This window comes from Mytilus californianus, unplaced genomic scaffold (genome assembly GCF_021869535.1).
Source record: "Mytilus californianus isolate M0D057914Y unplaced genomic scaffold, xbMytCali1.0.p SCAF_7, whole genome shotgun sequence".
Classification (NCBI taxonomy): Eukaryota; Metazoa; Mollusca; class Bivalvia; order Mytilida; family Mytilidae; genus Mytilus; species Mytilus californianus.
In genome coordinates, this window is record NW_026262723.1 from 113902363 (window position 1) to 113921812 (window position 19450).

Genomic DNA, 19450 nt, shown 5'->3' on the forward strand with positions numbered 1-19450 from the left:
AGCTCCAGACCTCAATTAAACTGATTGAAAGATTATGTCTTCATCATATGAATATCAGGCACAATCCCTCCTGTTAGGGGTTTAGTATTATACCATCATAAAATATATGAGAAGAACATAACCCGTGTCATGCCAACAACTGGTTTTAGAATAAATATGTTTAATTCCGATGCAAAGACCCTATAAGTGAATCAATATTAAAGCCAAAATATGCAATCTTTAATGACCTAGTTAACACTTATATGCTTTTAGCTTTAACACCTAGCTTATCATGCTTATGGTCTGCTTATTACCACCATGCTTTAATCTTCATTTTGTGCTTTGTAATTAATTGCATGTGCATTATGTGTTGTATTGTTATAAATGTCTTGTATGTCGGTTAAAAGCTCATTAGTGCTTATGTTGTCTCTGTTTGTATACTTTGCCGACTCTAAATAAAGCTTATTTATTATTTATTATTATACCAAACAATTGCGTTATAAGCGTAACGTCGTCAAGTTGAAAAGCCGTTTAACGTAGTTTAAACACGAAGTTGGTTGTCCTATTATTATTTTCAATCAATCAAATATTCGTATAAGCAACATATTAATGTCTCAGAAAAATCTATGGTAGTATTTTAGAGATATGATGATTTTCAAATAGTTTTAACAACGTTTTTCGCCTAATTGTGTGCTTTCCGTATTAACTTTACAAATAATACATGATGGTCTTGAAGTATTGATTAAAGGTACTGATTCAAACGTTGTTTATGATCTTAATTACGTGTTATAGTGTTCTTTTTATTTGTCTTTGTATATTTTTAAACTTTACTGTTTAGTAAATTTTTGGTAATATGCTTTTGGCGTTGCTCGGAATTTATACATCCCGCCTTTGTGTTGTTGTGCTATGATCATTTTTTGTATTCTTGTCTTTCATTTTTGTTTATGCGCCCTTGTCTATAGAGTGTATATATGCCATTTTGTTTTCTTTGTTGACATAGTTGTTTGTTTTTATAGTGATTAAGATTATAACACAATGTTGACTGCTGTACCCCATATTTTTTGACATGTTTTCTTATTATTTCTGTTTGGTTTGCTCACACATTATTTTCAACATAATGGAATTTTATGTGACTGTCATACATGTTATAGAGGTTTAGCTACCTATAAAACCTGGTTTAGTCCACCATTTTCTACATAAGGAAATGCTTGTACCAAGTCAGGAATATGACAGTTGTTTTCCATTCGTTTGATGTGTTTGAGTTTTTATTTTGCCATTTTATAAGGGACTTTCCGTTTTGAATTTTCCTTGGAGTTTGGTATTTTTGTTTTTTTACTTTTTTTATATACAAATAAAACATCTATTTTGAGTTTATTCAATAATATTTAAGAAAATAAAAGAAAAAATGTATTATTTTCTTTCGACTTTCCTTTCACAGTAAACTAACTATAATATTGTAAACATGTGTGACATGATTCATGCACACTAGCTTAACTTGTATAACTATTGTTTGGCATTTAATTTAACCTTCTCGGATACAAATTAGGGCAGATAGCATTTCTTGTACGTTTTTTGTCAAATATTGTTCATGTGTCAAATAGTTATCGACGATAAAGGATGGTAGTATATTGGAAAGAAATCTTAGCAGTTTTGGTTTCCTATCAGCTTTATTGTGTTGAAGGTATGACTTGATACAGGGAGATACTTAAAATTTGTTAGAACTGTACTTCTTGGACATCATTTGCATATACGCAAAATCGTTATGGGAATATAGTTGTGCTCGTCTTTGATCATTATTTTGTAATCTGTCCATTCAGCAAAGTAAGTTTGATTGATATGAATGTAAAATCCTCTCAGATGTTTTCTCTTGGTTTGTATATTTCAAATGGATTTATGAGTTTAGAACATCGATAAATACTGCCATTTTGAGTTTAGACTCTTATTTGGAGTAAAATATATATTGCAGCAGGCGCTTACCATTGCAATATACCCGTTCTCGCTCCTCGTGGAGTTCACTGATGAAAATAATGAAATAGTATATTGATTAGTACTGAAACTGAAAATATTATTTCTACTATTTTAAATGCATACGCAAAAAACAGAATTGATAGGAAAACAATTTCTAACAAGTAACAATATCATAAAAAAAACAAGCGCTTAGCGATCTCAACAGTGGATGGTAATGCGAATGGCCTTCTTTAAATAAACGAATAAAAACACAAAAATCTTCTGAATTCCGAAAGATAGGTAAACAATTAAATACAATTTACCTAGGGTATCTAATGAAGATTGGTAGAACAGAATCGTGTGTCAAGAAAACGGATAACGGTATTATACGTTTATTTTGTATTTAATGTAGTCTTCCCATATCTGGGATGCGTCAGCCATGAAGATATCAGACGACTATATCTCATTTACATTGAAGTAATAAATAATTATTTAATCTTTTTCTCTTGTTCAAAAAGAGCAAGTAGTTTTGATAAAACAGGAAATGTGTCATTATCTCAAATTTTTCAGATGCAGTAACATTTTCACGTGATGTTTTGTAGTTATGGATTTGGAATGAAATCTAAATTGCTTCTATATTCCTGCCATCAAATTGATACCTTATCACTGCTTTTGTATGGAAATATGAATCGCTGTATAATCTTGCCGGTTTTTTTTTTGTTTGATTGCCAAAACCTGAACTTTATGCTGATAAATGAAAACACTTCTATGTAGATATAAATACCAATCACTATTCAATGCATGTTGGCAAGTAAATTCAAACGCGATTCAATTTCATGAAAAGAAAAAAAAACACCAAAAAAATATAGATTAAGTAAAATTTCCTCAATACATTACTATCAAAAACATGTTCACCGACTTCGTTTTTGATATGCATCTTACAGAGTTCTATTAGGTGAAACAATAGCACGAGACAGATTGTCACGCTGGCAAGTTCCTCAGAGGAATCAGTCCGTAGCGATTCACTCAAGGAACATCGCTGAAAAGTAGTTCGTATACATCGTGTGTGATAGATTCCTCTAAGGCATCATTGAATAAAAGTAATATATAAAGGTATCATGTCTAAGGTATGACATATTCCACTAATGCAGTTATCATACAATACTACATATCAGAATCCTCAAAGACATCACTGTATAAAGTTATCATACAAGACTATATATATAAGACAGATTCCAATAAGGCCTCATTGTATTAAGGAATATTTATGACAGATTCCCCAAAGGCATCATTATGTAAAGATATATTCCCCAAAGGCATCAGTATGTAAGCAGCATTGTGTAAAGGTATCATGTATTACAGATTTCTCTGAGGCCACACCAAATAAATTACTTGTTCTTTGGAATCGCTCGCCCCTAAAAATTCTGAGAGTAGATGAAAATGATTTCGTCATATTTTAAATGTGTAACTTAGTGGTAGTAACTTACCATTCGTTTGATGTGTTTGAGCTTTTGATTTTGCCATTTGATTAGGACTTTTATCTAGAAATTGACTATGAGGGTTGGTTGAAAACAAAACTTTACGACATAAGAGATGATTTCAGCTTCCCAATTGTGACCTTTTCATTTTTAAACCAAAAGTTCCAAATCGTGAAGTTGATATCATCACTTCGTAAATTTTACGGACGCCATCACGAGTTGGTTGACCGTTATGGAATATCCGTTATACAGATGGTATCGGATATGTTCCTCATGTCGTAACTACAATCCCGTTCCCTTTACACGAATGTGACCTACCGAATTAGACTATTTACCGGCTTTGTAATAATATTAGCAACACGACGGGCGCCACATGTGGAGCAGGGTTTGTGTTGTTGGTGTACCCCTATTTGTGACATTTTGTTCACGCATTGATGTCAATATAATGGAATTTGATGCGACTGTCGTACAAGTGAGAGGTTTAACGCTATAAAACCAGGTTCAATCCACCATTTTCTACATTTGAAAATGCCTGTACCAAGTCAGGACAGTTGTTGTCCATTCATTTGATGTGTTTTATCATTTGATTTTGCCATTTGATAAGGAACTTTCCGTTTTGACTTTTCCTCGGAGTTCGGTATTTTTGTGATTTTACTTTTTACATATGGTTATAAAACAATGATACCAATATAACAACTCTTTACAAATCCACCACTAAATATTAACCAAAGTAAATGGAAAACACCTTTTCTACAATTTTCACGCTATTCTGCAGATTTGACTTGAAATTGAATCGAACGTCTGTATGAATCAAACCCGTTTCAATATCTGTTTCAAACAAAAGATGTTAAAAATTGTCTAAATATGGGACCAGTTTGAAATACAGATGTTCAAATGTCATAAATCAATTAAGAAAATACCAACTTCAATTAGAACGAACCCGGATGCGTCAACAGGGTACGCGTCTTTTGCTACAATTGTATTTAATACATCAACCGACATGCAAATATACAATCAGTCAAAATGTCACAATCAGGAATAGAACACAATCGTTACATTGACAGATTAGACGACTATTTTTGGTATCTAAAGATCTAAGACCGCCAAAACATGTCGCTAGTGAGTTGAGACACCGGCATATCGTAATGGTCCACCGCGTCGTGTTGATGGCCTTAAAACTTAAACAGTGTCAATTTGCTTTATTGTCCGTTTATAAATTAAGAAATTATTAAAACTATGGTTTCAACTCCCTCAGGTAAAGTTGACATTTAATAGATTTGGCTGTTATTTTTAGGTCCTTTTTTGTCATATAGCTCTTCAGCTGTTTCGGTTCCTATGCATTCTAGACTTTCAGATATTTGGCTTTGATCGTTTCTGATGAAGGTATTTCCAGAAAAGTGCTTCGGACGCATAAAATGTTTGTTTTCATTTCTTTCCGTCGTATTTCTTCATAACTCTGTTTGAACAGTTATTAGCCAGTTAATTTAGTCCGTATATAATAAAGATACATGAGCATAAAATCTCAATTGAGATGTGAGAGGGTATGTTACTGCTGGAAAATTGGAATTTTACAATCGGAAAGTTGAAATCATCACTTTTGTCAGAGATTATAGTTTGAAGTCGTCCATTTGTGTCAAAATTAAGATATGAATCGAACCTTCTACTGGGATAAATGAGATAAATGCGCGCACTTAAATATGGGTTATTGAGTGACATGACATGATCAATATATCTAATATTGCAATTAAAGAACTTTGCAGTATTATTTCTTTTTGTCTTTGAGAAGGTTTATGTATGAATTCTGCTTCACTTTAGTACAAATACAAGTCGGCAAGTAGGGTTGAACAATTAGAACCCATTTGAGTACCGACTGTATGTTGAAATATCAATTCACCAAACTCAACAAATATGTGATACAGATACACTGATTCGAATGCAATGCACATGTTACTGCAAAATGACGTAAAACCTAATCAAAGATACCAGGCTTCTAATTTGTTACGCCAGATGCGCGTTTCATCTACATAAGACTTTTCAGTGGCGCTAAAATTAGGTGAAAAGCCAAATAAAAAACGAAATTGATGAGCATTAATAACCGAACATTCCGAAAAGTTCTGCCTAATACGGCGAAGGCAATCTATACCTGGGGATAGAAAAACCTTAGTGTTTTGAATATTTCAACATTTTATAAACAGTCAATTTATGGAAAATGAACATATCAATAATAGTTCATGTCAGCACAAAACTGATGACTAGTGGGCTGGTGATAACCTCGGGGACGAAGCGTTTACCAACAGTGACATAAACCCAGTTGTACAAACTAATCAAAGATACCAGTCTTATAATTTGGTACGCCAGACGCGCTTTTCTTCTACATAAGACTCTTAAGTGGCAAAGCCAAAACAGTCGTAAATCCAAATCAAATACGAAATTGATGAGCATTTATAACCGCAAATTCAAAAGTTATGTTTAATACAGCGAAGGCAATTCATACCTTGGAGGATAGAAAAAGCTCAGTTTATTTTAGAATTCAACATTTTATATATTTTATTTTTCTATTAGAGTTCAGACGATTCGGTTTTTGCTTTTCACCTTGAGTCGATTTTCTTCATCTTTGTACGTTATTTGGCCTTTTTCCTTTTTATATTTGAGCGTCACTGATGAGTCTTTTGTAGACGAAACGTGCGTTTGGCGTACAAAATTATTTGCCTGGTTTCTTTGTTGTTTTCTTTTAAAGACACCTTTTCCTCTTCCTACATAAATGTACTATATGAGTTTACGCGATTCCTCCAGTTTTCGTTTGTTATCTTAATTTGTATTCTTTGTCGATTAATGAGATTATAAACATCTGTAAACTACTGTTGCCAAAATTTATTTACGGATCATATTTTTAGGCTACTGCAAAAGGAAAACCACCAGAAGACCACATATTGTACTTATTGTTTCTGATGATCAAGGTTAGTGAAATAACGATGTATCCGTGTTGCATAGTCACATATCTGGCATATCTGGCATATCTGGCAGAGCCTCGCATTTTTAATATCGTTATTATGTCAAGCCAAAACATTTGTATTGTCTATGTATGTCAGGGTGTAATGAGATTGATCAGTGCTCATATCTTGCTCTTTTTGTGTTTAGTTTTGTTTATCTCGTTCGTTTTTAATTAAGTAGTAAAGAGAAGAACTTAATATACTGTGTTTCTGTGTTACATTTGTATCTTGTAATTTTGTTTTACATAATGGAGACAGTCATGATAAAACCATTGTTTAAAACATTATTTAGGTTGGAATGATGTCAGCTGGCACAATCCTGAGGTTTTAACTCCACATATGGACAAACTTGCAAAACAAGGTGTTAAACTAGAAAATCATTATGCTCATCCAGTGTGTTCACCGTAAGTATTTACCAATTCAAACTTTCGTAATTAGCTTTTTTGGGGACAAAATTCTATGAAAATACAAACATATTGCATTTATTAAATCATAGTATCAGAAGTGGATTTGTATGCTTCATTCTGCCAGCTGAACACAAAGGTATATGATTCCGTCATATGAAACATTTCCAGAAAATAAATTTTCGCTTCAAAAAATTCTTTTAAAAGCTCAATTTGATCTTTTTGCAGAACAAAATAGTGATATATTGTGCATATTTTTGTTTGTTATACTAAAAAGATTCCTCAGTTCGAGGTACATCGAAACAAAGTCTACATGTCATATTAAAACAAGTACCTAATGGTTTACTTTTACAAATTGTGACTTGAATGGAGAGTCGTCTCATTGGCACTCATACCCAATCTTCTTATACCTAAGTACCTATCCGTTGATACTTAAGTCTGGGAGAACTGGATGTATCAATTAGTTTAAAATAGCTTTCAATAACTGCAGGCACTGTTAGATCGGAATATTGTGTTTTTTGTCTTTAAGTAAGTTTTTTTGTGATTCGTGCCCATCTGATGAGTCAAAACTCGTCAAAGATACCAGACTTATACTTTGATATGATTTCAAACTGATTTTTTACATTTTTATACGACCGCAAATTATTTGCGTTCGTATTATGTTATAGCGATGTCTGTGTTGTCGTCCGAAGACATTTGTTGTCCGAAGACATTTGTTGTCCGAAGACATTTGTCGTCTAAAGACATTTTGGTTTCAAGACAATAACTTTCGTATAAGTGTATGGATCTTTATGAAATTGTAGCACAAGGTTTCATACCACAATACGTAGGATAGGATTGATTTTGGGGGTTATTGTTCTAGCTGTTTAGGAATTAAGGGCCAAAAAGGGTAAAAAACAAGCAGGACAATAACTTGTGTATAAGTGTATGGATCTCTTTGAATTTTTAGCACAAGGTTCCGTACCTCAAAAGAAAGGTTGGGACTGATTTTGGGGGTCATGGCCAAAACCGTTTAGTAATAAGGGGTCGAAAAGAGGAAAAAAAAAAGGATTTTCAAGTTTCTGGACAATAACTTAAGTATAAGTCTATGGATCGCTATGAAATTGTTCTTTAAGGTTCCATACCATAAAAGGAAGGTTGGGATTGATTTTGAGGGTTATGACCCCAACGGTGTAGGAAAAAAAAGGCCAAAAACAATACTTTTGTAATACTTTGTATAAATTGCTTATTTCTTGACCAATTTCAATGGGGTTTAGTTCAAAGTCTTGAATTCTTGGGGTTCTTTAATATGCTGAATCTAACCGTGTATTTAGAATTTGGATTTTGGGCCCTGTTTTTGAAGTGGTCCATATTAAGCTCTAAAGGGTTCAAAATAAAACTTTGTTTGATTTCAACAAAAATTGAATTATTGGTGTTCTTTGATATGCCGAATCTAACTGTGTAATTGGATTTTTATTTTGTTGTGCCTGTCTTAAAATTGGTTTACATTAAGGTCCAAAGGGTAAAAAATTAAACGTTGTTTGATTTTTACAAAAATTGTATTCTAGGGGTTCTTTGATATGCTGAAACTAAACATGTATTAAGATTTTTGATTCTGGGCCCAGTTTTCAAGTAGGTCAAGATTGGGGTCCAAAATTTAACTTTGTTTGATTTCAACAAAAATTGAATATATGAGGTTCTTTAATGTCCTGAATCTAACCGTTTAGATTTTGGATTTTGCGCCCAGCTTTCAAGTTGGTCCAAATCGGGGTCCAAAATTGAACTTTTTTTTTTTATTTCAACAAAAAATGTAACATATTGGGTACTTTGATACGCCGAATCTAACCGTGTATTTAGATTTTGTATCTTGGGCTCTGTTATCAAATTGGTCAACATTGAGGTCCGCAGGGTCCAAAATTGAACTTTTTTGATTTCAACAAAAATTAAATTATTGGGGTTCTTTGATAGGCTGATTCTAACCATGTATTTAGATTATGGATATTGGACCATAATGGATAAATGTCCAATTTCAAGTCTTTAAGTTCTTAGACCACATTCATTTTGTGTCAGCAACTATGCTATGTCAAATATATAATCACAATCCACATTCAGAGCTTTATTGCATAGTCATGGTCAAAAAAAGATAAAGCATCAAATCTAATTTCAGAGAACAAATTATGTATAAATATAGTTTGAAATTTACTCTTCATTATTAGATATTTTGAATATAATTAAAGGTAAGTTTTATAGATTTTTTATTCTTTGACTTTGTATTCAATCTTACATCTAAACCGTCAGAATGAAACTTTCATATCTTCTCTCAATTATAAAATGGTTAAGTAGAGCTGTAAATCTGTCATCTCGTGCTGATAAAGGGAGAGATAATATTACTTAACAAACAGATGTTTAAAACAAAAAACTGAGTTTGTTAACATGTAGAGATGATTATGTTCAAAACAATTGAATATATGGGGTTACACTTTCCACACTCAGGTGATCGAATCTCTGATATTTAATTGTTAGTTTTGAATGGTTTAATGTGGCATAAAACGTTTTTGGTCTTCAGTAAATCTTTATGATTTTAATGCTTTAATATAAGCTATTCAACATTTTATTTGTACCTTAATTACTATTTCATCAATTTCTCCAACAGATCCCGTGGTGCAATTCTGACAGGAAAGTACTCTCACAGACTTGGATTACAGGTACTTTGACAAGCTTTTTTCGACAATTTGATTTTCTTTGAAAATAGCACTAGTAACGGGTTTTACTACTGAAACAGTCATTTTAAACTGAACAACTCTTTAATGCCTGAAATTACCGCAAGGAAAAATGTCAAGATCTTTTTCAGTTGTTCAGTACATGCTCAGTACACTCACTATCGCGATCGATTAAGTACCAGTCAGTACTGGTTCAGGTAATTAAGAAAAAACGCCTAGCATTGAATGAAGTACTGTCAAGTACATTTTAGTACACGTCAGTTCATCGATAAAATCGTTGTCCAGTACTTTTCAGTGTATTAAAATTACATGAGGATTGCTTCCCTTTGATTAGCAGAGGAATCGAAATTAAAAAAAAAAAACGCGAGAAAAAAATAATGAATAACAATAATTCTGATGATTATTCTTTAATGGTTACGCAAATATAAAATATTGATGACTGTAAACTGAGACTACTAGTACTATACAGCTGTGTAAATCGATTTCAGGAGTAGTTTATACGTAAAGATTAGAATGGTGAAAAGTCCCGATAGCTTTCGAAAATAATTACGTTATGATTTCGCGCCATTTGTTTGTTGATGTTCGATTGAAGTAACGTAAGTATATATTTTGAAGACATTTTGACTGTTTCGATTGATAAACATATACATTCCGTAATTCACAAAAGTGTTTGTTTGATTTGTGAACTACTTGAATGATCATTAACTGTTGATATCGACGACTTTCATAAAAGGGGGGGATGGTTATACAGCTGTTCATTGAAATTCCCGTTCTTCGACATTTACATTTAAAACAAAATAATCTAAAACGAGCAGCTGATCATGTTATAAAATTTAGCCTTAGCATCAAAATAATCATGGACATCAGGGGTGGATCCAGCCATTTTTAAAAGAGGGGGTCGAAACCCAGGATAAAAGGAGGGGAGCGGGATCTAACCATATGCCCCAATTCAAAAGTATAATATTGATCGTCAAAAAAAGGGAACCCACCCCCTGGATTTGCCACTGGACAGCTCAATAGGGTAACATTATTGACAAGCATGACAAATGAGCTGCCTGTTGGACCAAGACTAATATAATTAGTGTTGAAGTCTTAGACCGGATAGATATAATTTAACATGGTTTTATGGCAGTTAAGCTGCCTTATGCTAGCACCCTAGATTTGTGTTCCTCCCAACGTATGCTGAAAAAAGTACCATTGTTGTTATCTAGCAGGCTAATATGTTATTTATAACTAATTGGACACTTTTTTCATACTTTAAATTCTGGAATACAAAAAATATGAACAGAATAACCTTAAATGATCGTCGAACGACGTAAAATATTTGAAGTTACACATAGGAAATAGTGCTCAATAGAAATCCGTATGTAGTTTATTATCCCCTGTGCTTTTGGCTAAGATGTCAAAGAACAATTGTATGAAATATTTCATCGCCGAAAATCTCTAATTACAAGTTGTTTACATTTCCCAAATGGCAAAAGGCGCGGGAATATTGTTTGGCGTCACGTATAGTAGTCTAAGTTGACGTTAATTTTAACTGTTACAAAATGTGGTAAGTATACATTGATTCTAATGTTATAAAGCCCGGTTAAAAGTAAGTATTGTTAATCATGATATTCTTTTTGTTTAAGAAGATTGTGATTATTTAATTGATTTCAAATAAATGTATGCACATTTAAATTCCTTTCTTTTATTATATTATCCCGTAACACTGACCTTGCCAAATAAAGTTATTGTTATTTTATGAATGAAATAGAACCGGAAATCGACGTTGATTAGTCGATATATTTTAAGGAATGCGGAATGCGGGACAACTCGTCCAAGAGACCGAGTCCACTTCCGCCGCTTTAAAGATGAACTTGTCCGCAGCGGTTCTACAAAACCGCTTGTCAGATTTACTTAGGGTTTCATAAAATGTTAGACTAACATCTCTAGGGGAGCCATCAATCTTTCATTTGTGCATTGTGGTCTATTTAGGGGTATTTTGAGGGGCATAAAGAAGGAAGGGGTTTACTATAGAACCCAATGGGATTTTAATATTTTTAATTTCCAAAGACAATAACTTGAAAACAGTAAGTGATAGACTCACACGGTCTTTAGTAATGATAACAGGACAATAAAACAAATCAAATAAAATATAGGATGAGTTCATGGGTGTCACCCCATCCACCCTTCAATTTGAGAATGTGCTTTTATCTTGTAAACAGTAGCGATCCCCACCCCTTAACCATATATATACTTGTATGGGACAATACAACTAATGAAATGAAAATAATTTGGGGGACTCCACGGCGTCACCCCCACCCCTTCTGTTTGAGAACTTGTAAACGGTCGAGATCCCAACCCCTAAACCATATATATTGATGTATGGGTCAATATAACAAATCAAATGAAATATAGGGGGAGTCCTTGGTAGTCAACCCCACTCCCTCCTGTTTGAGAACTTGTAAACGGTCGAGATCCCCATCCCTGAACCATATATATTTTTGTATGGGACAATAAAACAAATCAAATTAAATATAGGGGGAGTCCCTGGGGGTCACCCCACCCCCTTCTGTTTGAGAACTTGTAAACGGTTGAGATCCCCACCCCTTCACCATATATATTCTTGTATGGGACAATAAAACAAATCAAATGAAATATAGGGGGAGTCCACGGGGGTCACCCCCACCCCTCTTCTTTTTTGAAAACTTGCAAACGGTCGAGATCCCCTACCCAAAACCATATATATTTTTGTATGGGACATTAGAACAAATCCAATGAAATAGAGGGCGAGTCTCCTCGGGATCAACCCCCCCCCCCCCCCCCCACCTTTTGAGAACTTGTAAACAGTCGCGATCCCCACCCCTTAACCATATATATACTTGTATGGGACAATAAAACTAATGAAATTAAAATAATTTGGGGAGTCCTCGGCGTCATCCCCACCCCTTCTGTTTGAGAACTTGTAAACGGTCGAGATCACCACCCCTAAACCATATATATTGATGTATGGGTCAATATAACAAATCAAATGAAATATAGGGGGAGTCCTTGGTGGTCAACCCCACTCCCTCCTGTTTGAGAACTTGTAAACGGTCGAGATCCCCATCTCTGAACCATATATATTTTTGTATGGGACAATGAAACAAATCAAATTAAATATAGGGGGAGTCTCTGGGGGTCACCCCACCCCCCTTCTGTTTGAGAACTTGTAAACGGTTGAGATCCCCACCCCTACACCATATATATTCTTGTATGGGACAATAAAACAAATCAAATGAAATATAGGGGGAGTCAACGGGGGTCACCCCCACCCCTCTTCTTTTTTGAAAACTTGCAAACGGTCGAGATCCCCACCCCAAAACCATATATATTCTTGTATGGGACATTAGAACAAATCAAAAGAAATAGAGGGCGAGTCTCCTCATGATCAACCCCCCCACCTTTTGAGAACTTGTAAACAGTCGCGATCCCCACCCCTTAACCATATATATACTTGTATGGGACAATAAAACTAATGAAATTAAAATAACTTGGGGAGTCTTCGGCGTCATCCCCACCCCTTCTGTTTGAGAACTTGTAAACGGTCGAGATCCCCACCCCTAAACCATATATATTGATGTATGGGTCAATAAAACAAATCAAATAAAATATAGGATGAGTTCATGGGTGTCACCCCATTCACCCTTCAATTTGAGAATGTGCTTTTATCTTGTAAACAGTCGCGATCCCCACCCCTTAACCATATATATACTTGTATGGGACAATACAACTAATGAAATGAAAATAATTTGGGGGACTCCCCGGCGACACCCCCACCCCTTCTGTTTGAGAACTTGTAAACGGTCGAGATCCCCACCCCTAAACCATATATATTGATGTATGGGTCAATATAACAAATCAAATGAAATATAGGGGGAGTCCCTGGGGGTCACCCCCACCCCTTCTGTTTGAGAACTTGTAAACTGTTGAGATCCCCACCCCTACACCATATATATTCTTGTATGGGACAATAAAACAAATCAAATAAAATATAGGGGAGTCCACGGGGGTCACCCCCACCCCTCTTCTTTTTTTAAAACTTGCAAACGGTCGAGATCCCCACCCCGAAACCATATATATTCTTGTATGGGACATAAGAACAAATCAAAAGAAATAGAGGGCGAGTCTCCTCGGGATCACCCCCCCCCCCCTTTTTGAGAACTTGTAAACAGTCTTGATCCCCACCCCTTAACCATATATATACTTGTATGGGACAATAAAACTAATGAAATTAAAATAATTTGGGGAGTCCTCGGCGTCATCCCCACCCCTTCTGTTTGAGAACTTGTAAACGGTCGAGATCTGTATGGGTCAATATAACAAATCAAATGAAATATAGGGGAGTCCTTGGTAGTCAACCCCACACCCTCCTGTTTGAGAACTTGTAAACGGTCGAGATCCCCATCCCTGAACCATATATATTTTTGTATGGGACAATAAACAAATCAAATTAAATATAGGGGGAGTCTCTGGGGGTCACCCCACCCCCTTCTGTTTGAGAACTTGTAAACGGTTGAGATCCCCACCCCTACACCATATATATTCTTGTATGGGACAATAAAACAAATCAAATGAAATATAGGGGGAGTCCACGGGGGTCACCCCCACCCCTCATCTTTTTTGAAAACTTGCAAACGGTCGAGATCCCGAACCCAAAACCATATATATTCTTGTATGGGACATTAGAACAAATCAAATGAAATAGAGGGCGAGTCTCCTCGGGATCAACCCCCCAACCTTTTGAGAACTTGTAAACAGTCGCGATCCCCACCCCTTAACCATATATATACTTGTATGGGACAATAAAACTAATGAAATGAAAATAATTTGGGGAGTCCTCGGCGTCATCCCCACCCCTTCTGTTTGAGAACTTGTAAACGGTCGAGATCTGTATGGGTCAATATAACAAATCAAATGAAATATAGGGGAGTCCTTGGTAGTCAACCCCACACCCTACTGTTTGAGAACTTGTAAACGGTCGAGATCCCCATCCCTGAACCATATATATTTTTGTATGGGACAATAAAACAAATCAAATTAAATATAGGGGGAGTCTCTGGGGGTCACCCCACCCCCTTCTGTTTGAGAACTTGTAAACGGTTGAGATCCCCACCCCTACACCATATATATTCTTGTATGGGACAATAAAACAAATCAAATGAAATATAGGGGGACTCCACGGGGGTCACCCCCACCCCTCTTCTTTTTTGAAAACTTGCAAACGGTCGAGATCCCGAACCCAAAACCATATATATTCTTATATGGGACATTAGAACAAATCAAATGAAATAGAGGGCGAGTCTCCTCGGGATCAACCCCCCCCCCCCCCCCCCACCTTTTGAGAACTTGTAAACAGTCGCGATCCCCACCCCTTAACCATATATATACTTGTATGGGACAATAAAACTAATGAAATGAAAATAATTTGGGGAGTCCTCGGCGTCATCCCCACCCCTTCTGTTTGAGAACTTGTAAACGGTCGAGATCCCCACTCCTAAATCATATATATTGATGTATGGGTCAATATAACAAATCAAATGAAATATAGGGGAAGTTCCTGGGGGTCACCCCCACCCCCTTCTGTTTGAGAACTCGTAAACGGTTGAGATCCCCATCCCTACACCATATATATTCTTGTATGGGACAATAAAACAAATCAAATGAAATATAGGGGGAGTCCACGGGGGTCACCCCACCCCTCTTCTTTTTTGAAAACTTGCAAACGGTCGAGATCCCCACCCCGAAACCATATATATTCTTGTATGGGACATTAGAACAAATCAAAAGAAATAGAGGGCGAGTCTCCTCGGGATCAACCCCCCCCCCCCCCCCCCCACCTTTTGAGAACTTGTATACAGTCGCGATCCCCACCCCTTAACCATATATATACTTGTATGGGACAATAAAACTAATGAAATTAAAATAATTTGGGGAGTCCTTGGCGTCATCTCCACCCCTTCTGTTTGAGAACTTGTAAACGGTCGAGATCCCCACCCCTAAACCATATATATTGATGTATGGGTCAATATAACAAATCAAATGAAATATAGGGGGAGTCATTGGTGGTCAACCCCACTCCCTCCTGTTTGAGAACTTGTAAACGGTCGAGATCCCCATCCCTGAACCATATATATTTTTGTATGGGACAATAAAACAAATCAAATTAAATATATGGGGAGTCCCTGGGGGTCACCCCACCCCCTTCTGTTTGAGAACTTGTAAACGGTTGAGATCCCCATCCCTACACCATATATATTCTTGTATGGGACAATAAAACAAATCAAATGAAATATAGGGGGAGTCCACGGGGATCACCCCCACCCCTCTTCTTTTTTGAAAACTTGCAAACGGTCGAGATTCTCACCCCGAAACCATATATATTCTTGTATGGGACATTAGAACAAATCAAATGAAATAGAGGGCGAGTTTCCTCGGGATCAACCCCCCACCTTTTGAGAACTTGTAAACGGTCGAGATCCCCACCCCTTAACCATATATATTCCTGCTCGTCATTTCAAGAAGATTTTAATGGCATACAGGGTCAATCTCCTAGGCGTCACATATGCATATCACTTTACTAGACCAGACCAATTTGTACTGGACTTTGCCCAATGTCAGGCAACCATGGGAATGACGAATAAAGGGAGCTTTGTTTGGGAGACTTCGTAACAGCATCCTGTTACAATTATTTCTTGTTTATTATAAAATTTAATTGATGCAAAAAATAAGTCTAGGTTGAATTTACTTTAATTATTTTTTTTAGTTATTTCTGGGCCTATAAAAATTTTCATTTATGGCTCATTTTAAAGGAAACATATTTAAAATAAATTAAACAATAACTTTTGAAAATGGTAGGATTGGATAGCGGAAACGTTAAGGTACAAACTTTTTTTGATACTTGAAATAGCTGTGATAAATAATTAAACCAATTCTTACCCAATATTCATCTTAACTTCTGCCACGTTTGCCTTGGTTTTTTTTTTCAATTGACTGCCTATAGCGCTCTTGGTGCTTTGATTATGGAGAAGGTAAAGCATTTGCTTGAAATGGTTTTTCAACATTTCATTTGTACAACCAGAAGTCAAAGTTTTATCTTTATACACCAGTATCAAGTTATATTTTAGGAAGGAGTTATATTACAGAACAGCTGCCCCGCACAATAGCTTCCTACTGTGACATATTTACATAAGCATTGTGACATATGAAATTTACTAGAAAATGCACACAAACTCTAAAGTTGTCTATTTTGAGGTTAAAAAAGGCACTTAGTTATATAAAAGTGTCACATGTGTCTCGTTCGGTTTGAAAATTTCCCATTAAAAGATATGTTTTTCCTATACAGTTTAACTGAATTCAAAGATGAAATGTGGTAGTTAAAAATATAGAAATTTACCATTGGTAAAACATTATTTTGTCATATCCCATGATATTTCTTAACAATTTCTCTTTCTGACAGGTACATGTCTAAAACTGCTAAAACGGGTGTATTACATTTGCATGGATTTGGAGATTAACAGACGTTGCATTTGCGCACACAAAAAATATCACATGTGTGCAACTTAAACCTATATATAGATATACCAGTATATTTAAAATGGTATTAAATACTCCAATCTTAATTGTCTAGGACTGTCAGTTTTACTAGCGAAGCTAGGTTTAGTGGTTCTCTCATCGCACTCCAACTTCCTCCACCAATATACACAGACCTCCAGGAAATAGCACAATTATAGTCATGATAGTGCTGAAAGTGCGTTTAACACCAATCAATCAAAATATATAATGCTTTTCGGAACTTGTTTATCTATTTTCTGGTTAATCTATAAAAAATAAAGTGTTTTCAATACTCATGATACTTTTTTAATTTTTTAATTTGCTTGGGAAAACAACCAACTATGATACACAGAAGAAGAAAAGGCTGTATAGTTTTTTGAAGAATTTAGCGTCACACCTAATTCTTTATATGTTTTTGAATTTATGAATTTTCAGTTAAGTTGTACTTTACATCAATCTGTTGACTAGCTAGTAAATGATCAGTGTAAACGATAGTCTCATGCAAAGGCATACCACATCTCTTTTTTTTTTTTAATAGTGCACCTGAGATAAATTATGATTAATTAAAAAATAATCTTAAAGCTCAAGCTTTGCAATTATCAAAGTTAAAAAGGGGCATAACTCCAAAACGATAAATGACTCGCTGCCTAACATTGATCTCTGTGTGTTGTAGTTCTTAGCATTGTGTATGAATTTCATAAAATTTGGACGAGGAAAACTTTAGTAAGAGTGTGGAAACGAAAATGGGATGGACGGTAGGACATACAAGTGTTACACTTAATGCCCCCATTGCCTATGGCGGTGGCATAGAAATAAATATGCATAAAGGAAGATGTATATGTTTTGACATCTTTTTGGCATATTACTCATACGCTTTATATTTGAGTATATATGAGACTATGCGAAGAATTAAAATTATTTCCTAAAGGATATAGTTTACAGCAAAATGGATATAAAGGCTAAGATATTAAGAAAATAAGACAGTGGAATTTATTTGTATGCCCCTGTCACTAGGCGAAAGGGGTATTAAGTGTTAACATGGTTACCCTTGGTCGTAACATTTGAAGAAAACTGCAATTTTTAAGATTTGCTAAAAACCACAGTTCAACATGTTCGGATTTTTGGATATTTTTTTTTAAAGACAACCCCTGTAAATCAGTGGTGTGTGTTGGTTGATGGCTGTCATGTGTTTTCCCTAAAATAAATTAAAGATAAGGCCTTTAGTTTTCTCATTTAACATATATTTAAACTGTTTCAAATTTTTCATTTTGGACATTTTATAACTGACTATACATTATGGGAGTTTTCATTGTTGAAGGCCAGACGGTGACCTTTTATTGCTTATATTTTTGTCATTTGAACTCTGGTGTATGGTTGTCTCATTGACAATCATGCCACATCTCCCGATTTTCAAATAATTTAGAACATAACTAATGGCATTAGTATTTTCTTATGAAAATGTCAGAATTTTGCATGCTGGGCCTTTTATTCTCACCACCTAATACTGTATGGGTTATGGTCATTGTTGATTATTGTTCAGTGCTTATAGTTTTTAACATCCTCCTCCTTTTGTCTCGGGTGGATAGTTTCTCATTTACAATCATACAACATCTCCTTATCTATATATCCATGTTTATTACCAGAATGCAGGACAGAAAGCCCATAGACAAAAGGGTACAGGAAAAGTGATCGTAAAGTTTTGAGATAAATTTGTCTTTGATTTACAATATTTATATGTTTTAAGTTATATTTCGTATTTTCTTGAACCATTATATGTAAAACAACTTTCATATCAACTTAATTGTCATAAAATTCATAATTATCTGAAAAATAAGCTAATACAACATAAAGTACAATGTCTGTTTCAATAATTAATTTAAAAGTTAATTTGTTCCTCAAAAATATTTTTATTTATAAAACAATAAAATCAATGATAATCATATTTATATATCATTATTTGTATTAATTATTCTGCTCTTCACGGGCGTCGTGATTGAGTCATGACAAATAAAACTATTCTTATTCTTATTCGTATTCTTATTCTTATTCTTATTAATACATGTACACATATACATGATATATTATATATTTACGGAAAATAAATTCATGACCACACAAATGTGAAATTATAATATATATATATATACATGTACATACTATACATGCTATAGGTAATAAACAGATGTCAACAAAACAGTAAATTGCCTTGAGGGGGAATTTCAAAGGGTCATACATGTAGGTATCATGCACGACTTATTGTTAATTGCACCCTTTATCCTGTACCTTTTCTCGTACTCGTAATTTTACTGGATATTCAAAACAATTTGAAAAAGAAGTATGAAGCAACATGCTATATTGTATTCTGTAATTAGGAATTG

At 34.8% G+C, this 19450-nt stretch overlaps 1 protein-coding gene across 3 annotated transcripts in view; it reads left to right on the forward strand.

Annotated features, from left to right (window-relative positions):
• The first annotated feature begins 1495 nt into the window (after window positions 1-1495).
• The window catches only part of LOC127709207 (arylsulfatase B-like), a 144133-nt gene continuing 126178 nt past the window's right edge, over window positions 1496-19450 (forward strand). For 2 of the 3 annotated variants that reach the window (XM_052214606.1, XM_052214608.1), the window contains exons 1-4: window positions 1496-1660; window positions 6299-6361; window positions 6687-6798; window positions 9431-9482. In XM_052214606.1, the coding sequence (XP_052070566.1) occupies window positions 1597-1660; window positions 6299-6361; window positions 6687-6798; window positions 9431-9482 (291 nt within the window). In that variant the 5' untranslated portion in view covers window positions 1496-1596. Of the gene's footprint in view, window positions 1801-6298; window positions 6362-6686; window positions 6799-9430; window positions 9483-19450 lie in introns of all 3 variants that reach the window. The other variant, XM_052214607.1, reaches the window with a different exon arrangement.